Source organism: Zootoca vivipara, chromosome 14, assembly GCF_965207765.1.
Source record: "Zootoca vivipara chromosome 14, rZooViv2.hap1.1, whole genome shotgun sequence".
Taxonomy (NCBI): domain Eukaryota; kingdom Metazoa; phylum Chordata; class Lepidosauria; order Squamata; family Lacertidae; genus Zootoca; species Zootoca vivipara.
The window spans coordinates 6,231,702-6,257,500 of NC_142597.1; the positions used below are offsets into that span (position 1 = coordinate 6,231,702).

A 25,799-nucleotide genomic window follows, 5' to 3' on the forward strand; every position below is an offset into this window, starting at 1 on the left:
TTTCCAAGTCACCTTCAAAGGTAGCCCCATGTAGAGCGCATTGCAGTAGTCCAAGCGGGAGATAACTAGAGCATGCACCACTCTGGCTAGACAGTCTGCAGGCAGGTAGGGTCTCAGCCTGCGTACCAGATGGAACTGATAGACAGCTGCCCTGGACACAGAATTGACCTGCGCCTCCATGGACAGCTGTGAGTCCAAAATGACTCCCAGGCTGCGCACCTGGTCCTTCAGGGGCACAGTTACCCCATTCAGAACCAGGGAATCCTCCACACCTGCTCGCCTCCTCTCCCCCACGAACAGTACTTCTGTCTTGTCAGGATTCAACCTCAATCTGTTAGCCGCCATCCATCCTCCAACCGCCTCCAGGCACTCACACAGGACCTTCACTGCCTTCACTGGTTCTGATTTGAAAGAGAGGTAGAGCAATGATAACAATAACAATAATAATAGCTGCCGCCACCCTTGGCCAGATTCTGCCCACGGATCTTGAAAGATCATTACATTTTTTTTTCCATCTGGCCAAATCTTTGTATCGTCTCAAGAGACTGTAGAAGTCACAATATAAAACAGCTAAAGAAAACACTGAATCATTCATTTAGCTGTGGCTTCCCAACCACAAAATATTATGTTTATTCCCCCCACCACTTTTTTGTCATTTCATTGATAAAAACTACACAAAAGCTAACTGATCAGATTAATTAAAAATAAATCAAACAGTGTTACACATCCTCCCATTTGTTTGTTTCTTAAATCACATCAGCCATCAAATTTTCAGCCACCCCCCCCCAATTTCCAGGTATATAATGAATATTTCCATACCCAAAGTCCCCTTCTCCCCTTGCATTCAGCACAGCTGTCCTGTTCAAGTGTGAGCTCTCATGTCATCAGTAACTGCTCCCTCTTTCTTTCTTTTTTTATAGAGCCCGAAACATAATTGTAGTGTCAACAATGAAGCACAATCAAGATAGGAAAAAATTAAAAGTCACCCTTTTCCCTATAATGTACAGCATGTGTTTTAAATGTACATGCACCCCGAGGTTTGTCTGTTTTTGCCTCTTGGTTCTTTTTTCAGGAATTGTCAGTGTCCATTTGGTTCAACATAACCATGTTTAGAATATGAAATTATGACACTGACCTTTCACTCCCGCAAGGGGAAAAAAAGAAAAGGAAAACGGGACTCAGTTTGGTTTATTCCCCTCCCTCCCACCCTAAATGGAAAAATAAAGAAACCTTCTGTTACTTCTAAGAGTAATAAACAATAAACAATATCTCATATTCCATTCTATGTTCTCCCCCGTCCCAACCCATATTGGTACCTCTGGTTCTCCTTTGAAGGAACCGTGCAGTATAGAAAAATCAAATATACAAACAGAACTTTTAATCCATCCCTTTATGTTGCTAGAGTGAAATCTAATTCTCTCGCTCGCTCGCTCACATTTTTATATAAGAACTCAGCAATCTTTCTTTGATATGTACACCAAGAAGTTCGACAGTTTAAAGCCAAAGGAAATTCTGAAGTTCTCCAGTCGGTACTATAGTGTCACTAGATTGAATTTCCTTATATGGCAGTCCTCAAGCAACGTGTCATTTATTTATTTATTTATTTTGTTCCCCTTTCCTGTTGTTTGCATCAAAACATTTGTAACTGGAATGGTGAGTTGTCTTCTTCTCCTTGCTCCTTGTTCCTCTTCACTCGAAGGTTCCCCCCTCCCCAGAAAAAAGAAGCCTCCCATACACACCCGCTCTTGATTCTCAGGAAAGACATTCCATCAGTTTGGTATTCTCTCAATGTAAATAGCTGGAGCAGCCGAACGTGCAATTGTAGCAATGAAGCTGTGGTCTCGACTCAACTCCAAGTTGGTGGCTTCAGCCTGGTCCCGGGAGATTGTGTCATATCCCTTATTTACATGGAGGGGTTTGTGGGCCTGGCAATATCCAATCACCGGTTGGTCGTAGCTGTAATAGGGCAAGGTTTTCATATGGTGAGGGACCTAGAGAGAGAGACAGAGGGGAAAAACAGGCATGTCAGCATCATTGCAGAATAACATGTATTTTTCTTTTTTCTTTTAGCAATGAAAAGACGATATGGGATGGAGCTGGGGATCTAAGGAGGCAGCAATTTCTGTCTTAACCTGTGTTCATCACATTCATCACTGTTTCTATTGTGCTCCAGTTCTGCCTCCACTAAAACCTGCATTATTTGTTTCACTATCTGCTTTGGCTTAAACTAACATAATTAACGATATAATCAATTTAAATACATTTCAATGGAAGGGAAACATCAAAAACAATGGAGAGAATAACTATTTAGGAATCATTTGTGACTTAAAAAAAAGAATAGCAAATACTGCCTGCTTTTGCAATTTCTATTCCTGGTGAACATGTAATATGTGGGAATTTCTGCTCCCATTTTATTTTTTTATGGGATTCTATGACATCCCTAGCTGTGGCATAGAAAGCCAGAGAAGGCTTGTGACATTATTATTAGCATTTATTCATCACTTTCTACAAACAAAATATCTAAGTGATTTTCAAATATATAAAATACCATAAAGCTTGTCAGTCACTGAAAACCAAATATGCATAATGAAATACAGTAGAATAAAATGTTTTAAGGCATTTATCCAATAGCAAGAACTAAAGGAACAAATCTTACCCACCCCACCCCCCCACCCCACACATACACACTGAAAGACTAGGAGACAGAGGACTAATTTGTGTAAAATTGGAGTAAGTCAGAAGTTGGTGCTTCTGTATTTTCTTAAGGTGTACCTCAAGTGTGCGCACACACACAAATTGAATACTGACCCCAGTCCAGAGAACCATGGGGATAACACAAGGCTGAGTCTACACTGGCACACATGCGGACCCAAAAAGTCAGAATGAGAAAGAGAATAGTATGTAAGCAATTATCTTAAATTGACAATGTACAGATGACCTTGAAGCAAAATAAAGTGACTTTTATGAGGCAACAAATATGAATAAAATAACTTACTATCTTCAAAGTCTTAGTTACCCTTTCCTGTCTCCATTGGGGGGTAAGGAAGACTCCTAGAATTTTATACTAGGACTTCTTCAGCTTGAAATGTCATAATTTTACACAATGGTTGAATGGCAGAGAGGCAACAGTCAATGCATTCTGGAAGAATTGATAGGATGGCCAAGATAAATACTGAAATAAAACCCCTCAAAGGCAATGGGCTTCCCACCAGTTTATACAAAGCTTCCACCCTCAAGCTTTAAAGTAGGCTCTTTATGATACTATAAACCATTGTTTTGTGTTTAGAGATTGAGACCCTGGTGGGCTGTTTTTGTGTGAGTTTGTTTGTTTGTTTGTTTGTTTTACAGTAATAGTACAGGACATTAACCAGATGGGGTCCAGTGCACATCAGGGCTTTGTTTCTTTTCTCCAAACAGGAGTTAAAAGCTTCTGAATTACAGCATTATCTCTAAACGGCCCACAAACGCCATTACCCTCTCAACCATATTTTCAGTACTTTTCCAAACTGTCCCCTCAGCTCTAGCCTGGGATGTTTTGCTTCTCTGATCAAGGTTGCTTTTCAGTAGGAAGAGAGAAAACTAGTTCAAAATGAGGTTTGGAAGTTTTAAGAGCTACTTATTTCCTGCTGGGAAGGCAAAAAAGTTAGAAAAACTCTGTGCCATAGAACAGAGAGGAACCCTAAGAGTTCACGGTATGCCCTGCTACCTTATCAGAAAAATATTTCCACTAGAAGGTATCGTCCAAAGTGGAGATTCATAAATTTCCCTTCCTCTCCCATAATACTTGGGGTCCAGTGAAGCGGACAGACAAAAAGAAATATTTCTCCAACTAAGGCTGTTTGGAAATCTGTCCCCTAAGGGAAACTTCCACCCGGGCGCCGTAGAAGATGGCTGAAAATACCATCTCTCTGACCCCCACAGGGTAATTTATGAGGCTGTAATGGGAGTACGCATCCTCCCGAAATCTTCCTGGGGGGTTCAGGAAGATGCAGTCTCATCCACAGATGCCCACCACCAGCTTTGACTTTGGAAGGAAGGAGGGGCTGGGGGCACTGGATGGAAAGCCCCCATGGGAGTCTGGATCTCCTGGACGCTGATTTTACGAGCGATTTCAGGCTCCATGACTCAAGAGAGAAATTAGATATGAGTCGTGGGCATGCTTCAGACAAAGGAGGAGATTTATTCTGCAAAGCACAGCCACTGAGAAAACAAAAGATACTGAGGAATGTCTTTCATCAGACCAAGAAGGTATACGACGGAACAGAAGGGGGGGGGGGAGGCTGGAACTCTATAATTGTGTTTTATTATCTACTTAACAAACCTCCCTCCGGAAGAGCTGTATATAGCATTCATAAAGCAAGCGAAATTGGAACATTGGGAATTTATTGAGATAATATGGTTATTAAATATATAGACTGTGTGAATTGAAAATATAAATAATTAAAGTTTGTAATTTGGGACTTGCTTGGAATGTGGTTAAAGATTCCCTAAATTTATGGACATCAGTTAGCAGTTGGAAAGCTGTCAAGAAATTTCTGAGATATGACGCAGTTATAAAAACAGCCTCCGCCATCTTAGAGACAGAGCCGGCTGTAACAGCAGTCAAAGGGAGAGGGAGCCATAAATAACATCATTAGATTTGTGTATACGGTTGTGGCCTGGCAAAACCTCCCCTGGAAAGGCTACTGTGAGAGAGGCTTGGAGAAAATCATCACAGAGGCTTTAATATCTGATTTACTGGGATTGTTTGAGGATCGTGGTTGCCAGCTGTGAAGAGGACCTGTGAATTTATGGACGGACTTGGTAGGATGCCAGTGTGAAAGGAAACAGTGCTAAATTTACAAAAGGGAATTATAGCATAAATTCACACAGAATCAAATATGGTTTGATTAAATTTGCTTGCCGGAAGGACTCAGTGATTTGGAAAAAAAGAAGAATGACAATAATAATAGATTATGGAATAAGATCTGGACTACATGGAAAAGAACTGCAGCATTACAAGAGGACTAGGCCTTCTCTATAATTTGTATAATTGGAAAATGGATTAGATATTTAAATTGGAAAATCTAATAAAAATGTTTATTTTTTAAAAAGGAAGCCTGTCCCCTAAGTTCCTAAAAGTTGTTTCCCTGGTTAAAGAGTTTTCCATTTTTCTATCTCATTCATTAACACACACACACACACACCCCTGCAACACACATTGTATGGATGTCGTAGGAAGGTTCCTCTCTGGAACCCTAGGGCAGGCATCCCCAAACTACGGCCCTCCAGATGTTTTGGCCTACAACTCCCATGATCCCTAGCTAAGAGGACCAGTGGTCAGGGATGATGGGAATTGTAGTCCAAAACATCTGGAGGGCTGAAGTTTGGGGATGCCTGCCCTAGGGAGCTGCTGCCAGTCTGTGCAGACAATATTGTGCTAGATGGACCAACAGTCTGACTCTGTATAAGATGGCTTCCTGTCACAGGCAAACTCCAGCCCTCCAGATGTTTTGGACTACAATTCCCATAATCCCTAGCTAACAGGACCAGTGGTCAGGGATGATGCGAATTGTAGTCCCAAACATCTGGAGGGCCACATGTTACCTAACATATGAAAGTGAACCCCCCCCCATGCCCCTGCCTAGTGCTAGCAGCAGCAGCAGCGAGGGCTGGACTGGCATGGTGAGTTCTGTATACCCTCTGCACCAGGCATCCCCAAACTGTGGCCCTCCAGATGTTTTGGCCTACAACTCCCATGATCCCTAGCTAACAGGACCAGTGGTCGGGGAAGATGGGAATTGTAGTCCAAAACATCTGGAGGGCCGAAGTTTGGGGATGCCTGCTCTGCACCATGCCCCGGTCTGGTGCAAGCATGCCCCAGGCAACAGCAAACAATGCAACACCACTGTATGGAGGTGCCAGTCGTTCACCCTCCACATGTTGGTCTGTGGAAATATTGACACTGCAGAAGCAATTGTGTTTGCTATATAAGGCTTCTCATAAGAGTAAGCTGAGTTGCACACTTCAAGGAATGGTGGCAACACAAGGGGAGCCTTCTGTTGTTCTTGGTGTTTTCTTAACTTGTTTTTCTTGATCTGGTATCTGTATACATATTAAAAAAATAAATCTGTGTTGTTGTTTTTTAAAAAATGAGGTACAATATTGTTATTCATATTATCTGCATTTAGTCTCTTCTAAACAAATTATATGCCCATAGTTTTCATCACATCTAATAATATCCAGTTAAATATATGGCTCATTTATTTAATGTGGTGGAGCGAATGTAACTTAATTTGAAAATATTTTTTCATGTCACTGATAGAGACAGACAAGAGTGTCAGCTTGCCCCCCTTAAAAAATACATTTAAATAATCAAGCAGAACAGTCTGATTTCTTCCTACATGCTTATGTATTGTCAAATGGAGGGAACCTGGTTCAGATAGGGAAATAAATCAGCAGATGTGCTATCCGTTCCTCTGAAGCAAGCTTTACTTTATTAACTGAGGAGCTTGTTCCATTAGAAAAGCACTTCAAATGTTCATGGAGAGTTTGGGTCTAATGGGCTGGATTAATTAGCTGGCATTAACTTGTGAAGTCTTCACCTCTGTAGTTCTTGCTGCTGAATGATGTCAATGTTATAGCCTTAATGATTGGATACTTGAAAGAAATATTCATTTCCTGAGGATATTTGCATAAACCTCAGATGGAGGGATTAAAAATTTAGGTATCTGGTAGGCGGAATTTAGGAACCAAAATTACTTTAGGGAAAGGGACATAACTCATTGGCAGGGCATCTGTTTTGTATGTGGAAGGTCCCAAATTCAATCCCCATCATACCCAGGTGGAGCCTGACACAGCATAAGGCAACTCCCTGGGCCCATAAATCTTCTATTTCAGAGTAAAACTGAGGCTGTAGAGCAGGCATCCCCAAACTTCGGCCCTCCAGGTGTTTTGGACTACAATCCCCATCATCCCTGACCACTGGTCCTGTTGGCTAGGGATTGTGGGAGTTGTAGGCCAAAACATCTGGAGGGCCGCAGTTTGGGGATGCCTGCTGTAGAGGCTACAGCAGGAACAGGTGACTGGTAGCCCTTCAGATGCTGCTGAATTATAAGGCATGAACCACAGTCAGCACGCCCAATGGTTAGGGTTAGAGAATATGCAACAGTGTTTTTATACCGTAAACCACCCTGTGATCCCTGGGTGAGGAGCAGTATATAAATTATTAATTAATTAATAATCACAAAGAAGAATTCCCTCTCCCAGGAATACCCATCTTGGAACCTTTAGTTCTATTTCCTGAATTCTTTTTTAGAATTTTATGTTAAATCCAGTCTCTTATATTCAATAGAGCACTTAGTAAAAGCAGCAGAATACTGCAGTAGAATACTGTTGAGGGACACTCATAACTTGTTACAACAGATTATAATGCTTTATGTCTGTTATATTCTCCATGAAGGAGCTTATATATTATAGAACACATTTTAGAGCAGAGAACATATATTGACCCTCCTGTGAATTTTTGCTAGGCAGCTTGGATATTCTATTTGAAGCAATTTGTTTTAGATTTGAGGGTCAATTTTATTATAAAAAGGAGAGTCCAGTTGCAATGAATGTAGCTAATTTGAAAATGACATATTTGGAAATGACTTCTATTTAGAACTGGAAACAGAATTCATATTTTATTTATTTAACAAAATTTGTATACCACTTAATCAAGATAAACATCTAAGCACTTTATATGAATAACACATTATAGTATATAGATTGATGACAACAAAACTGAAAACTCAAAACTGGCTTTTTAACATAAACATAGTTAAGTATTACACCTAAAATGGGCAAAAGAGTTCAGAAAATCACCTAAAATTTAAGGTTTTTTCTTGTTAGTGTTGTTTTTGCCACCCACAAAAGCAAGCTCAAATCAAGCAGACCAAGCAATTTTTGCTCAAACCTAATGAGGAACCTGAGCATATTACTTTTTAGACTGCTGTTCCGACATTGATGCATTCATGGTTTACCAACCATCTTCAGCCTCATAAACCTGTGAGGTCAGTTGGGCTTGAGAGATGGTGAGGAGCCAACACTTTCCCCTCTAGGCAAGGGATTCAGAAACCGTTTTCCACCTATGTCATGTCCAACGCCTCAGCTCCTACACCACACTCCCTTCCTTGAGTTAACAGTTCTTCATGTTTGTGAACTAATCATGGGATGCCTTCACCACGAGGAATTTCACTGAATGGTCAGATGTTCCTTAAATTATTTGTGCCACATGATTATGTAAGAAACTAGCGTGAACCAGATATACACAGTATTTGCACTGTATTTATAGGAAATGTCTCTTGCAATCTGAGGGGATGCAATATGGGGTTAACTCCCCCCCCCCTAATAAATAACCACAGGAAAAGATTCTGCCATGTTTGTTTTATCTGATTATTACATCAAATGCCAGCTGTTTGCTGGAGATGGCCTTTCAAATATATGTCCACATAGCATTTGGAAACCAAAGCACACCACTTCTGTCAAGAAAGAATTATGACAATGACAGAGAAGTTAGAACTGTTCATGTTTTCTGTGCAGTGATCATAAAGATAGCAACCTGATCCATCCATTACTCACAATAAATACACATAGTATTTAATATGAACATTTGATAATGTTGCTGCCACAGTGACAAATGAAGGCATTGGGGAATGAGTGAAATAAGTATTTGTCTTGTATTAAATATTGGCTTTTCATTAGAACTGCTCAAAATTTATGGCATGCAAGAGGGCTACTCAGAAATGAATGACTCCCTTATAGGGTTTTAAATGCTTTTTTTAAAAAAAGTTCTGCAGGAGCCCTGTACATGGAGAGCAAAAAATTAAAATGATTTCTTAAAGTCACAAGCCTGTGCTGCCAAGATATAACGCCCCTCCGCTGATTGTATTGGTCATAACTCATGGCAAATAACTACCTAGGCTTTCCACAACTTATTCAAAGACCTTGTGGTTCAAAGGCAATGTGTTGTTCTTTTCCAGAACTTCTGCCTATCTACACATTCAATGGGGAAAACAGGGACTTCCACACTGAGGGAGTAATGTTGAAGCAACTCAGTCTGGCACAAAGTGAGATTGGATTTCTGAATTGCCTGGATTCTGCCCAGGAGGTGAATACCAGGTCTTTTTTTGCAATGATCAAGCTCCTCAGCTATCCCTAGTTAGACCCAGAAATAGAAAAACCCAGCTTCAACTTCCAAACTGACCACAGATGGTGATGTTATGATGATGATAAAAAAACACAAGCAAACTTACTAGTCACTCTCTCTCAGTCAAACCTGTTGGATTGTTGTGATGCTAAGAGAACTGGGACCATGCACCTCATATTGCAGACTTCGGCAAATGGGCTGGATCAGGGCTTTCCCCCCCAGCCAGAACTCACCAGAATTCAGTTCTGGCATCTCTCAAGTGGGCACCATTGCCATTATAACAGAACAAAAGAGGTGCTCATGGTGAGTTCTGCCACCTTTTTCTAGAAAAAATAGCACTGGGCTGGATAAAAGGATTGTTTTTCTGTGGTGGCTCCACACACCTGGAACTTCTTTCCTGTTGGCAGTTGGCAGTTCACCAAACTCCAATATTTTCAGAAAGCTGTGAAAACCTGTCCATTTCAGGTGGCAATACAGCTGTAGAGATTTTTACTGATGATTTAATGATGTTAAGTAAGTATAATGAAGCAAGTATAATTTGTTATTTCACTGTTCTTTGGGAGCTTCAAGGATGGGAGTATTTTATTATGCTATATTGGCAGTGGATTTTTTTTGTTCAGAAAGGTGGCATATAAATGTCTTTAAATAAAAACTAAGTTAATAAAAATAATATTTTTCGTGTGCAAAATATTGACATAGATGTAGCATGAAATGCACTGTGCCCCAAACTTGAAAAAAATACACCCCCACTTGAAACCCGATCCTGGCAAAAAACACTGAATTACTGGCTCCGCATAAATTTTAATCCGCCCGGCCTACTGCCTCTAGTGCTACCGGACTCTCATAAAAATGTGTGGTCCAAACTAGTGCACCAAAAACTCATTTCCTGCGGACTCCATCCACATCAGCTCCTTATGATGGGCCATACCAATGCAAAAAGGCTAATTGGACAGCGCCTAAAGGACCTTGAGCAACAGAACAACCTGGCCATCACAAAGAAATCCTGCCCTTGGTTTGCCTTCTTTTCCCCCTCCCAGCTGGAACCCCTGTCACGCTATCTGTATAAATTAACCATCTCAAAATTCAGACGTGCTTTTACTTTAGCCAGATTGGATGTGTTGCCCTCCGTCGTACTCGAGGGCAGATTTCAAAAGATTCCAGCGGAAAAACGACTCTGCCCCTGTGGAATCGGCAACACGGAAACAGTGGCTCACATCCTCCTGTCATGTCCCCTCTACAAAGACTTGCAGCTCGATCTCATTACACCACCACTTCTAACTATTCAAGGCCGCCCAACTGAGGCCACATTGTTCTTTCTTCTATCAGATCAAAATGACATGAGAACAACAAAAGTTGCCAGATTCATCAAGGGTGCAATGAGATTAAGGGCTACCTTTTAAACGATAATCATAGTCATATGACTGATCCTTTTATCCATGTTATTTTTAATTGTATATTGCGTGTATTCTGTTGCTATGGCTGTCGGCTATGCAAATAAAGTTTATTAATTGATACACCCCTCCTCACTCTTTGGAGATAAGACAGATCTGAGGGGGCTTGAGTCCCAATGAAAAATGCATACTGAAGCATCTTTCACAATATTCTTTATACTGAGTCAAGAATGGAGGAAATGTATCCTATCTACCCCTTTCTTTCATGTGACAATTTTCTCCATGGCATGTCTTCTCCATTGAATAGGAAGAGTCAGCCCAGTAAAGCACATAATGATGGCGAACACAGAAGGGTGTTCTTCTTGTCCTGAATGCCTCTGCGGGACACTGTTCAGACAGAATTACAGGAGTATAATTGCCTAGCTAGCACCTATCTGTGGAGAAACCAATGTGTATGGTGCTGCAAATGAGAATTACATTAATCCATTCCACAAGGGGAGAACTTTTTACTGATGTGCAGATATCACTCTCATTGGCACTTGTAAGCATTGTGTGCCCACACTGAGATGGCAACCCCACAGTTTTAAATGGTAGGGGAAATGACTCATGGAGAGTTGCTGGGGGATTTATACAAAACTATTAGCATGATTCAAAAGGAAGAAGAAGAAGAAGAAGAAGAAGAAGAAGAAGAAGAAGAAGAAGAAGAAGAAGAGGAGGAGGAGGAGGAGGAGGAGGAGGAGGAGGAGGAGGAGGAGGAGGAGTTTGGATTTGATATCCCGCTTTATCACTACCCAAAGGAGTCTCAAAGTGGCTAACATTCTCCTTTCCCTTCCTCCCCCACAACAAACACCATGTTTCTCTGAAAATAAGACACCGTCTTATATTTATTTTTCCTTTAAAAAACCAACACCACTATGGCTTATTTTCAGGGGGTGTCTTATTTTTTCCTCCTCCTCCTGCCGTGGCCGGCATTGCTGCTGCGCCCATCACTATGTCTTATTTTTGGGGTATGGCTTATATTCTTTGAATGCTTAAAAATTCTGCTATGGCTTATTTTATGACTATGTCTTAAAATAGGGGAAACGGGGCATTCTGTGAGGTGAGTGAGGCTGAGAGACTTCAGAGAAGTGTGACTAGCCCAAGGTCACCCAGCAGCTGCATGTGGAGGAGCAGAGACACGAACCCGGTTCCCCAGATTATGAGTCTACCACTCTTAACCAGTACACCACACTGGCAGAGAAGTCATATGCCTAAAATAATAAAGTGGGGTGTCTGGTCTAGTGATTACAGCCAAGATGGTGTGGCAGAGAACATCAGAGCCTACCCTGCCCCCCCCCTAAATTTCATATTGCTTATTTCAAATAAAGCAGATGGGGGAATAGTCATTAGAAATATCTTAATAACTCAGCTATCGAAGGCATGAGAGAACCAAGGAGGAAGATTCTTGGGGAAGGATTTCCAACAGCTTTGGGGCTGCAGCGAAAAAGTCTCTGCTTCTTACAGAGGTCAGTTAATTTCCATATATGATGAAGCTTTCAGAATAAACTCACAAGTCAGCTGGACCATAAAGAAGGCTGATCGCCGAAGAATTGAATTTGAATTATATTGAATTGAATTTGAAGAATTGAATTGAATTTGGAGTGTAAAGAAAAACATTGGACAGTTTGGGAAAAAGTCACTTCCTTTACTGAAAGGTAGTCTAAACAACAACAACAACAACAACAACAACAACAACAACAACCCTCCACACAGACGAAACATGTGGAGGATGATGCCTGCTGCTCTCCTCTCATGTGCTGATATCTTGCCACCATGGAAACATCATCTCAAAAAAGCCCAGGTGGCTCTCAAATGCAGAAATCATTTTAGCTAAGCATTTAAAATGGAATGAGTATTTGATGAGTACCTTGTAATGCCATGAACAGTAAGCAACTTGCACAAAGAGATCTAAGATCTTAACACAAAATACACAGTATTATTTTATAGCAAGCGTGATGACTGCCCCTTACAAAGGCACTGTGCTGTACAAGTGTCACTGATCTGCTAATCATTCATGCCTCCAAAGTTCTGTGCCTTGATTGGTGTCACTTTCAAATTCACAGGTCTAAACAGGAACTGGAAATCAGCTGACTGGTTCCGAAGCCCACTTTTGGCAGCAAGTTGTGTCTACACCTGGCATCTTACATGTTCAAATGGGAACGTCTGGTGGGCCTAATCATGCTCTCAAGCCAGAGATTCCACACTACTGTTTTCTAGAAACAGATCCCTTTAAATGACTATTGCCAATCTTTTCAACAGTTTCTCTAATTTCCTAGGATTCATTTATTTTTTACTGACAACAGAACCAATATTAAAAAATCAAGGACAAACTTTTCCACTTACAGTCATGTCCTCTGGACACTTTGTATATCAGAGATCAAGCAAGCAGAAAATAAATGTAAGTCTGCCCAGAATTTCAGGCAAAGGAAATTTCACAACAATTTTCTCTCTCTTTCCTTCCTCCCCCCCCCCCATCTCTCTCCTATAGAACAAATTACTTATTCTGGTGGGCATGTACTTACAGAATGCAGAGAAAACAAGAACATTATAAGCAAGATCATGAAGGAAAATTTGGGAGGGGGTCAGGGAAATATTTACAGCTTTGTTATCTTTGAAGCGAAAGTATACCAGGTATTTATGTTTCATTATCCCACACAAGCAAATGAATGACAGCCAAAAATTGCCAAGCAACTTGGCATTAAAAAGAAAAAAGAAAAAGTTTCTTCTCCATGGGTAGCTCATTTTGTGTGTGACAAAGAAGGTGTCTACATTCCAGTCTTCCCATGACTTTATCCCAATGTATCATCATTAATAAATCCTGATCTGCATCTATGCAGATACCACAGCAGGTACAGAACATGAAAGAAAAATAACCCACCAAAACATGAAACAAACACAAGGAAACAAACAAAAAAGGCAATTAAAGACTGCAGAACAGATCAAACCATAATCATCCTACTAAGCTTAAATACGTGGGGAAAAGAGTGAGTCTTAACTAGGCACCAGAATGATAACAGCAGCAGTGTTAGCCCTCTCCAAAGGAAGAACATTCCACAGATGTGGTACTCATAATTTGTCCTACTATGACTCCATTTGCACTACACATGTAAAACAGCACTATACCACTTTAAAGAGTCATGGCTTCCCCCCCAAAAAACCCTGGGAACTATAGTTTGTTAAGGATGTTAGGAGGCCCACTAGTCCCATCTCAGGGCTACAGTTCCCAGAACTGCCTGGGAAGAGGAATTGACTCGTAAACCACTCTGAGAATTGTAGGGTCTCCTAAGAATTCTCAGGTGGTGGGGGAGATAGAGAAGGAAAGAGCCAGGTCTGTGCCAGTGCCCTTGCTGCTGGCACTGCCCTCTTACCACATGAATCATTGAGCACAGCACCTGCAAGGGCACATTTATGCATGAACTACTCTATGCACATAGGTGCTCCACAAACTGTTACCACATCCATTTCCCCCTTAGAAAAGACATTTCTAGAACAGGATCCTGGAGCATGAGAACTCTCGTGACTCATGCTAACAGCATATAAATGGAGTGGTTTTCACTTGACTACAGAGGCCATTTGATTCTTTATACTAATTGCCCCTTGAGGGATAGAGAACCTGTGGACCTTCAGATGCTGATGGATCCCATCAACCATGACCATTGGCCATTGCTGCATGAGAGTCCAACAACATCTGGAAGGCCACAAGTTCCTCACTACTGATGTAAAAGCAGATACTTTCCCAAATGCCTAGACATGCTTCAAGTTGATGCCCCCCAATAACCACAGATAGTTAACATGAAGGATGCAGGGAAATGGTGCCCTCCTGCCCTCCCAAAGTTATGCCCCAGCCCCCTCCCCAATTAGTGCTTGATATAATACCTGTGTATCTCCTATGCCCCTTAGCACTAGCAAAGGCTGCTTTAACAAATAGGTTCCAAGGACTTTCTACTGACCTTTCTGCTGTTCCTCCTCCAAGTGTGTGTGTGTGTGTGTGTGTGTGTGTGTGTGTGTGTGTCGGGGGCGGGGGGAGGAGGAAACACTCTTGATTGTTCACAGGTTTCCATATTCAGCATTCTAAATTAACAGTGACCTCTTTCACCTCCCCAACCCCTGTATTTATAAGATGAATTTATTAAAATGCATTTAACGGTCTCTTAATCTCACTCTTCCCCTTTCTTCACCAGCTCTGCTCTGATTCTGGAACTAAAGAAGGGAATTCCCCCTGAATATTTGAGCCTGTGTACTTTGTTGCTTTACATCAGAACAGCATGAGATTTATAACGTTGAAAAGGGACGGCGGCATGAGTCATCTTGATATATTGATCAGGGTTATTATAGTGTGCAATTTTCACTGAATGATTATGGCACAGATCCCCCCCTTTAAGTGGCCACTTACTTGTACATACCTCAAATAAGTAGGACAAAAGAAGATAGAGTTTTGCATAAAATTAGTGTATGTATAGATTAAAATATAGAAATAATATGTAGTAGGTTGTTTATTTATTCATTACATTTCCACTCTACCTTTCCTCCAAGGATCTTCAGGTGGTTCACCCTGGTTCTCTCACTCCTCATTTTATCCCCCACAACAACCCTTTGAGGTTGGGCCAGTCACCACCTCTCAACCAAAGGACCAACTGTTAAGTTTCATGGTTGAGTAGAGATTTGGACCTTGGTCTCCCATGTCCTAGTATAACCCACTAACTACTATACCACACTGGCTCAAATAAAAAATGCAATACATCACACTACCAGACACCTTCCTCAGCCTCAGCTGCAACAAAACAAGTCTCTCCCTTATTGGTCTCTACAGCCACAGTGGATGCTATAACCTTCCAACAGTTTGACTTCAATCCCAAAGATGCACTCCTCCATTGTCTCCTCAGGCAGATGGATGCCAACCAAGCAACTTGTCATAGTGGGGAAGACTATTCTTGAGGGAAAGCCACCTGGTGACCTGTGCACCTTTTCCAATTGCTGCCCAGGTGCTCACTGCTGATGGGCAATTTTCTCGCGAGGAAGCCTATTCAGCACAAGGGAAAATCCCTTTAAAAAAGGGATAACTTGGCAGCTATGGTGTTGGGGCATGTGCAGAGTGCCCAAACAACACACCAGCAGATTGTGCAAATGGAAAACCCAGAATGTGGTTGTAAAGAAAAACATTGGACAGTGTGGGAAAAAGTCACTTCCTTTACTGAAAGGTAGTCCAAAGTATAATGCATTTTCTCAGTTTAGCAGTTACATACCGTTGTAGCATAAAGCAATCTCACCTCAGTCTGTTGTTAATGCCCAACAGACAGCTTACAGCAAAAGTAATAAAAGGTCTTTCCAGCAACATGTCCTCCTTGCAGCATTCCAACACAGATTAGGTTTGAGCCAGGATGTGGGGGCCAAGGCTTGCTACAAACACAAGGGTATTTATACTTTATGTTGTGCCAAGTCACTCTCTGACTCACTCTCACAGATTTGCTGACTCACACTTAAGCAGCTCTGGGTGCAGGGCAAGCACACCTAAATTAACCCTTTCTTGTCCTTTTCTCTGCATGCACAAACTCTTATACACTAACACTCTGTCCATTGGTGCTCTTGTGCTAGCAGGCAGGTGAGCTCAGAATTGAGGAAGCCAACACAACAGTTGTACTAGCTGAAAGTTACTAGCAACCTGCTTAAGCGTTCTCTTGCACAAGAACATTACACCAGCGTAAAAGTTTTCACCAGCAGAACAAGCATACTATTAAGTGACTAGCAGTACATTGGATGCAACCCACTGTCTTTAAACTGGGCCTGCTCTTCAAATGGAGGAGTGTCTTCCATAAGGAGATAAAATGCCTTCACTATTTCATTTATATTGCATCCCATTCCACTCCAATGACTTTTTACATTCATATTGTTTAAATGTGAAAACTAATAATAATAATAATAATAATAATAATAATAATAATAATAATTGTGCCCCGCCCTCCTCTGCAGGAGCTGGGCTCAGAGTGGCTAACATCATATAGCATATATAACTTCAAATAACTAACAATCAGGGCAGAGGAACTGACAACAAAGATAAGGAATGTCTAGGTGGGAAGAGGAGATGGCCACTTTCAAACATTTGTATCCCAAACTCCATTCTCTTTCATTTCCTCCACCAGCCCTGTTTAATCTTTTCAAAATGCATATTGAAATAATGGGGTGAGCTCCCATTGCTCTGTCCCAGCTTCTGCCAGCCTAGCAGTTTGAAAGCATATCGGTGTGAGGAGAGAAATAGGTACTGCTGCGGTGGAAAGGTAAACGGCATTTCCGTGCACACGGTGTCCCACTGTTCCAGAAGCGGTTTAGTCATGCTGGTCACATGACCCAGAAAAGATGTCTGTGGACAAACGTTGGTTCACTTGGCCTGAAGTGAGAGGAGTGCTATGCCCTACAGTCACCTTTGACTGGATCTAACTGTCCAGGGGTCCTTTAGCTTTTACCTTGCCTGGGGAAAACTGCTCTCTAGTGCTCTATCAGAGCAAATGGCAATTCAGGTTTCCCCCCAGATTGCCATTTGTACAGCTCTACTGCATTTCCGTGTGCTGCTCTGGTTCGCCAGAAAGCGGCTTAGTCATGCTGGCAACATGACCTGGAAGCTGTACGCCAGCTCCCTCGGCCAATAACACAAGATGAGCACCGCAACCGCAGAGTTGGACATGACTGGACCTAATGGTTAGGGGTCCCTTTACCTTCACCTTTACTGCTAAATAGCAGGTTTTCCCTTGGGAAGGAGTGGGGAAACCACTCAGCCCCATGCTTTCTAGGCATGGCACAAGAAGAAATGTGATTTGTTGGTTTTGAGAATTGTTTTATTATGATGGCAGCATTTTATCATCATTGCTCTAAGCCACCTTGTGCTCCATTTTGGAGGAAGGGTGAGCTACAAATCTATCAAATAAATGAATGTATATTTGAATATGTTTCAATAGCTGGGGACTGTCACACAACATTCAGAGAAGTGCAACATCTGAATTTGAGCCAAGCGGCAATTTACACAATAGTCTGATGGGTCTAGACATACATTGTATGTAGGAATTCAACAAAATTGTAGGAAGGAGTAAGTACGACCTCCCAGCTGCCTCCCCCCCCCTTGCAGGTACTTCAGTTTTATTTTGCAGTGATTCTCAACATTCCCCAGTTGCTCCAGGCCACCAAGCATGCTTGACCCTGTTGGAGGCAAGGCTGTAGGTGGAGCGTCCCATTTTGCTTTTGTTCAGTATGCTGTCCTTTTGTTTACCTTGGGATCCCCCCTCGGCATGCTGGTACCACCATTGTGTTTCTCAGTGGCCCTGTTCCAGCTTCAGTCCTTTAGGCACTCAGCATTTCCTATTAGAAGGAATGGTGGTGCCATGGGGGATGGAGTGAGCAATAAAATGAATCCAATTGAACACTGTGCAATTTCCTCTTAACAACTAGTCACAAAATACCTGCTGCCCTAGGTTTTCGGTGCTCCACTAGGGTTCCCCATAAGAGCTTCCCTCCACGCACCTACTCGCAGACCACTTTTGTCCCTGCTATCGCTATAAAACACATCAGACTTCTTTCTGGGAAACAATGTGGCAGTGATTGCTATAGTTTATGCATGTGGTTCAATATATTGCAACCAGTGTTTTCAGAGTGATACTTGAAATTACCACATTTGACCTAAATTCAGCTGCCTCCTCTGCTCATGAGTTTGGCATCATCCATAACATTTTATGCTTTATTTTCCACTCCTCATTTTTGCTTCATGTTTAAAAAGGTGTGCATATGACTGCAACTATGGTCTGATTTTCTTTTTGAAAGGATCAAGTCCACCTGTTATGAAAGGAAAATGCACTTGTGTGCTTTAAGCAATGTCCTAAAATAGTGGTTTTCAACCAGTGTGCCGTGGCCCCCTGGGGTGCCTTGAATGATGGTCAGGGGTGTCGCAGGCAACACTGGCCTCTAAACCTCTTTCTTTCTTTCCTTCCCTCCCTCCTCTGATGCCCTCTTGCATCTCTGCCTCCAAAAGGCTTGCATAGCTGTTTATTGCAGCAGCCCTGCCTATAAGCTCTGCAGGTGAGTGGTGCCTCTGGGGCTGGCCAGAGGGTGCTGGTTTGCAGGAACTGAGTTGGCCTCGGTGTAAAGAAGCAAGTGGGTGAGCGAGTGCAGCCAGCCAGTCCTCCAGCCCTTGCTGTTGGGAATGGACAGACAAGCCCCAGGCCCTTGTAGGGCAGTGTGAGGAGGCATCTCTCTTTGGAGTGGGCAGCTCAGAGATCGGGGGGGGGCAGCAGTGGCTGCCCAGAGGACTTCCAAGGAGAGGGGAGAGGAGAGGAGGCTCAGGGAACATTCCACAAAGGAGGTTGTTGAAAAAGGGTGAGGGGCTGCCAGCTCTGCAGGAAAGGGGGGACATAACTTGGCTCCTGAGCCCCACAAGGGTACTGCAGAAAGAATGTAGTTGCTCAAGGGAGCCGTGGACTCAAAACGATTGAAAACCTCTGTCCTAAAAGATGCAAGCTCATGAATCAAGATGAATTGGTACAACAAGGAACAATGCATAAAGAAATGCAGTGACCTGATGGCAAAATAGAGAGACAGACACAGGACACATCTACCTTTGCTCTACATTTGTAGGCATCAGTCTGAGTTTTCCAGGTCTGGGTTTGGGTGTTTTTTTTCCTTTTCTGCCCTGGCACTTTCCCCATGAAAACTTGCTATTTAAAGCTGAATCAGAGCAAACAGCATTCTGTGGAAAACCTGAATTGCTGTTGGTTCTGATTTAGCATTAAAGAGTGGGTTTTCATAGGGAAAGCAGTGGGACAGAACACTAAGAAACAGACCGGGAAAGTGTGAACCTGTGAAAGCACAAGGCAAAAGGTAATTGTAGATGAGCCCACAGTGGCTGGGTGGAACTCAGGGCACATTATTTAAGAGAGACACTATTGGTGCAGGAGCAATAGTTTCTTCAGACTGAAGAAACTGCAGTTCTAGGGTGACCCAAACCTCTGCCTGCAGAAACTGGGGGAATGGCTGTCCAGCCATTAACCTATTCCCAGGACACACCACAAAGGTGTGTAGGAAGGTCTATGCTGCTCTACCTTCTGCAGAAGCTCCACAGCTAGGACAATGAAGCAGTTTAGTCTCAAGGGTTGGAAAGGATCCCTGTTTCACTCCGAATGGGTGGCCATCTAAGTCTTAGAATCATAGAATCATAGAGTTGGAAGAGACCACAAGGGCCATCCAGTCCAACCCCTGCCAAGCAGGAAACACCATCAAAGCATTCCTGACATATGGCTGTCAAGCCTCTGCTTAAAGACCTCCAAAGAAGGAGACTCCACCACACTCCTTGGCAGCAAATTCCACTGCCAAACAGCTCTTACTGTCAGGAAGTTCTTCCTAATGTTTAGGTGGAATCTTCTTTCTTGTAGTTTGAATCCATTGTTCTGTGTCCACTTCTCTGGAGCAGCAGAAAACAACCTTTCTCCCTCCTCTATATGACATCCTTTTATATATTTGAACATGGCTATCATATCACCCCTTAATCTTCTCTTCTCCAGGCTAAATATACCCAGCTCCCAAAGCCATTCCTCATAAGGCATTGTTTCCAGGCCTTTGACCATTTTGGTTGCCCTCCTCTGGACACATTCCAGCTTGTCAGTATTCTTCTTGAACTGTGGTACCCAGAACTGGACACAGTACTCCAGGTGAGGTCTGACCAGAGCAGAATACAGTAGTACTATTACTTCCCTTGATCTAGATGCTATACTCCTATTGATGCAGCCCAGAATTGCATTGGCTTTTTTAGCTGCTGCATCACACTGTTGACTCATGTCAAGTTTCTTTCACAGGTCTTGTGAACTATCACTAAAATGGATAATAGGTGACCATTTTCACGACCCTCTGCTGCCTCTTGATTTTTTACATCCGTTTGAAACAATGCCATTTTGTTAAATATTGCCTGAAATAAGGTTTTAGGGCATTTTCTTGCAACTAATAAGCTATGCTTTGGAGGGAGGGGAAGAGAAAGGTAAATAAAATATACATAGTGAGATTTTTTTTCAGCTTGAAGGTAATTCCCAGGCCTAGAGAATCAGGATCACCCATTTTCCCAATTTATAGGATATAGTTAATGAGAGCAGTTGGTAGAGGGCAGTGGCATCTAACTAAATGAAAAGTGACCAAGTATTAAACAGTAAACAAATACTCATCAGTCTTATATTTGATCTAATATACATTAATGATTGTATGTGCAAAGTACCGTAGCTTCTAGATACTGCTGTTGTCATTTGCTTGCTGCAATGAATTTTAAGTGTGAACAGGACTAGGCAGAAAGTATCCTACAGGGGAAAGCAAAACTACCCTATGAATTGCATGTGGAAAGCACAAAAAACTCTTAAGGGGAAGATGTCTGCAGCTCACGTCAACAAGAGACAGCATGCTTGACCGATCTCCAAACCAGTCAGCCATAATCTAACAGTCTCCAGCTACTCTAATATTCTTCAAACTTGCTTTCTTAGAAGGAGAGGGAGATGAGGAGAGAACTCTTGTACAACAAACAGGTTTCTCTCTCTCTCTCTCTCTCTCTCTCTCTCTCTCTCTCTCTCTCTCTCTCTCTCTCTCTCTCTTACTTTCTTTGACATCTGTTTGGGCATTATCAACACTGATCTGTGTTTCGTATTTCCAGTTGAGTTAATAATATGAGCTTATTTAAGTGTTCTTCACTACTTCCCATATTCAACAACACACAGAGTAGCCTGAAAACAGGACTGTATCTCAGTGACAGAGGATCAACTTTACACACAAAAAGCAACAAGTTCAGTCCCTGGTACCTTCAGGTAGGGTTGGAACAGACTCTTGCCTGAAATCCTGAAGAGTCCCTGACAGTCTGTGTAGTAGTCAATACTGCGCTAGATAGACCAATGCTCTGATTCAGTATAAGGCAATCTTTTATGTTCCTGTACAACATACTCCTCCATCAATGTTCATGTGTAAAGCGTGAATGCCTAGAGAAATGGGCTTCACAAATCTAGCTATTTTATTTTAAAACATTTGTGAAATGCTTACTATTTCAAACATTTCTAAGCCATATACAATGTAAAAAATAGTATGTCATTAAACCATTTAAAACAAGAACAAAAGCACATCCTGAAACCAATAACACAGCAATATAAAGGGCGGGGCAGAAGAACATATAAAAGCAAATCAGAAGAGAAAATCAGAAGATTCAAACACATAAACCATCTTACGGCCAGGGAAAGCCTGGGCAAAAAGATAAATTTTCACAAATGCATGAATGAACTAATTGTTGTGCACAGCACAGGTAAGGGCATTCCACAGTGTAAGAGCAATAGCAGAAAACAAGAACTCAAGAAAGGTGGATTGAAATCGTAATAAAGTTGTGTGTCTTTGACCCACTGTCCTGTCTCATCTTTCTTTCTTTCTTTCTTTCTTTCTTTCTTTCTTTCTTTCTTTCTTTCTTTCTTTCTTTCTTGGACTTGGGGAAAATTGATAACAATTACTCATGAAGGTAAAGTTCTTAGCCTCTGTGTTGGTGGAACATAGTTTATGTGCTTGGTTAGGGATGATCTGGCCCTCACCAGTCTATGGTGCCACACACTCTCTGCTTCCCAGAGCAATGAGATGTTCCAGTAGCAACACTAAGTTTGGCATGTTTTGGAAGGGAGATTACTGAAGACTTGCAACCTTTTGTGATATTTGGGTTTATTTATCAATATATAAGTTGACCAACTTCTAGAACAGCTTCTAAAACAGCACTTATAGAACAACAAACCTACTGCTCCTCACCAGATCTCCAGAGATAAAAACATGCAAACCTAGAAATAAAGAGATGCCTTCTATCTTCCAGCTGACTCACTCTGCTTGTTTCTCTGACTCAAATGGCGGTTTCTCTCTCAATGTCACAAAACACTCATATTCTTTGCTTAAAGGTAAAGGTAAAGAGACCCCTGACCATTAGGTCCAGTCGTGACCAACTCTGTGGTTGCGGCGCTCATCTTGTGTTATTGGCCGAGGGAGCTGGCGTACAGCTTCCAGGTCATGTGGCCAGCATAACAAAGCCGCTTCTGGCAAACCAGAGCAGCACATGGAAATGCTGTTTACCTTCCCGCTGTAGCGGTACCTATTTATCTATTTGCACTTTGACGTGCTTTCAATCTGCTAGGTTGGCAGGAGCTGAGACTGAGCAATGGGAACTCACCCCGTCGTGGGGATTCGAACCGCCGACCTTCTGATCGGCAAGCCCTAGGCTCAGTGGTTTAACCCACAGTGCAAAATAAGTCCTTCCTGCTGTATCAAGGATGAAATCAAGAATGGTCTGAAGACACATGATGATGCTATCCTCTTGTTCTACAGGAAGCTGTCAGGCAATTGATATATTCTTCAGAGGCCTTATGACAGTTGCGGGAGGGACAGTCAGAGATCAAACCCAAGGAAGTCCTAAATTTCTCTTTGCACTCTGAATATATTTTTGAATTTTTCTGCATTTGTTTCTATTGTAGGTGTGTCTCCGTAGGCCTAAACTGAGGAGAAGGCAAGTAAGACTAAAAAGAACATAATAAGAGCTTGATCTCTCAAGCCAATGGCTCCTCTAGTCCACCATTTTGTTCTCATACTGGTGAATCGGTAGAGGCACCAGCTTCTCCAGAGGATCGGGGGGGGGGTACTAATGTGACATTGTGCAATGTCCTCTGAATATTGAGAGGGCATGGCCCCCTCATAAAATATTTTCAGGGGGCCAAAACTGCATTGCCCCTAGGAGTCAGTACTATGTCAATCAGATTTATCCCTGTTATGGGAAGGCCGAAAACAGGACCTGAGCCCAGCAGCAACTCTTCCCCACTCGTGATTCCCAGCAATACAGGAGTATTCATTGCTTCCGAAAGTGAAATATGACTTTAAAATGATGCCTTGCTCGCATTTCTCCAAGGCCAGCCTTAGCATTAGGCCAGCCTTAGCGAGACAACTGCTTCAGGCAGCAAGTGATGGGGGGCTGGAAATCCTTGTGAAGCTTTGTAGGAGAAAGCTATGCTGGTCTGTGGCGCTCAGCAGCCAGTGTCAAATAGGGTTGCCAGACTCAATAGAGGACAGGACTTCTGTGCCTTTGATTGCCCTGCTCTCTTTTGAGTCTGGAAACCTTAAAGAGAAACCAGCAGACCCTTTGCTTGGAAATTAAACAAAGGGTCTGCTGGTTTCTCTTTAAGGTTTCCAGACTCAAAAGAGAGCAGGGCAATCAAAGGTACAGAAGTCCTGTCCTCTATTGAGTCTGGCAACCCTAGTGTCAAAGCAAGATTTGGCTGGAGAAGGAACTGGCAAACCACTCCAGTATTTTGCCAAGAAAACTCCATGGACATAAAAAAGCTTTGAGAAGAAAGTGAGAGTTTACAAGGCATGATCTGGTACATGGGGTCACAGAGAGTTGAACACAACTAAGATGACTAAACAACAACAACAACAACAACAATGGCTGGTTTCTGTATGTGGAGTTGGAGTGGTGGTAATACTATTTTGCCCTCCACAGAAGGAATCAAATAATCTTTGGCCTGCCCAGCATCTTCCCTATGTGCTGGAAAGCAGCGGGGACAAGCAGAAAGTACTGGATTTTCTCCCATATGCCAGAAAAGGAGGCATTTAAATGCACAAGGCAAGTAAATAGGTGTAGCGATGAGTTCATGAAGACTAATAGCAAATCTAAGGGAGCCAATTTATCTTAATGATTTGAGCTCTGTACAAAGCGGTGTGTGGGGGGCACAGGCTATTTCTGCATATCCTTCTACATTACATATAATAGGCTGCTCCAATTAGCAGCCAAATTGTTTCACAGGATTACCATGCATTTCAATACCCAAATAATCAAGCAAGCTCTGCATGGGGGTGGATTGATGAACATTTTGCATATTTTGACATGGGGGAATAATTCAGCCTGACTTTGTTAGCCACTTCACCTCACTGTGCACGCTACTGAATATATCTACCTGGCACTTACACTCCAGGAGGGGCACATGTCGGGTGCGATGAACATTGAGCACGTTCTGCTCTAAAGCAGGTTAATTGTTCTCACCCATCAAAATACAGACGGACAATGAATTCATCTCAAGTTCTCATTTATATGGAGATGAGGCAAATTGTAGCCAACTCCATCTCCTACACACATACCATAGAAAATGAGAACAGATTTCTACAGTAGCTTAGAAAAAGAGAAGCTTATGAATGAAAGGCCTTGGTAGCATGATGACAGGCATAGAATAGAACCCATCCACCTCTCCATTCCAGTGTGGGGATATTCCTCAAGATGGCAGAGATGGGCCTACTGGGTTATAAGCAATGCTAGTTAGTCATGGCAATGAGGTTCACTGAGTCTACAACCAGGTAGGACTAGCACTGGACTTCCCATGGGTGTAACTGAGGTAACTCAATCTAGTTTATTGTGACAGCAGAATAATTGTGTGCTTCACACAGGAACTTTTTTATGGTGGACCAATAAAGTAAAATTAACAGATACAGGAAACAACAGTTTCTATCTCTGATTACATCACATCTGGAAAAAGAATAGCTGACATCTTAAAGATCCAAGTGGATACATTGGAAATAATTTGGAGAACAGCTAAATGATAAATATAAGAGTTTATATTACAAGATGTATGAGGGAATGCACTTGTGTATGAGTCATGGGAAGCTATGACTCACCATGTTTTGCAATAGCTCATCCATTTTTTAAAAAAATGTTCACAAGAGCAGTTGCCACACATCCACCCCCAGCCTTCAGTTAGATACCATAAATTTTCCTCACTGCATCTCCATCTCTTGCTACGAACTAGTCCTACATCACCCTATAAAGTCTATTGCTGCCATGGGTTGGCTAGAAGCAGAGGAGTGGTGGGAGGCACCAGCTAGGGAACCCCCAAGGGAAGAAGGCTCAGAGCCAGGGGATTGGTGGTGGGACAACAATGAGTCGTTGCAAGGAGAAGAGGGGGCAAACTGGGAGGAGGTGTCGGAAGCTGAAGAGGTAATGGGGTTTGGTGAGCAGGAAAAGGCTGTGACAGAGAGCCATCCAGACTCAGAGGCAGGAGAGGAGAGGGGCCAGGAGACAGAGATGAGGCAGGCCAGGGGGTCTCCCCTTCTGGCTGCAACCAGCTACCCTCCCCCTGGTATCCCAGAACATGCATAGAAATGAAGAGGGCAGAACAATGAGAGGCAAGATGATG

The 25,799-nt window shown here is 42.4% G+C and overlaps 1 protein-coding gene across 1 annotated transcript in view; it reads right to left on the minus strand.

Annotated features, from left to right (window-relative positions):
• Positions 1-1,377: 1,377 nt before the first annotated feature.
• The window catches only part of LRRTM4 (leucine rich repeat transmembrane neuronal 4), a 412,227-nt gene continuing 387,805 nt past the window's right edge, over positions 1,378-25,799 (minus strand). The window contains exon 4 of the mRNA XM_035139892.3: positions 1,378-1,991. Within this exon, the coding sequence (XP_034995783.3) occupies positions 1,770-1,991 (222 nt within the window). The 3' untranslated portion in view covers positions 1,378-1,769. The remainder of the gene's footprint in view (positions 1,992-25,799) is intronic.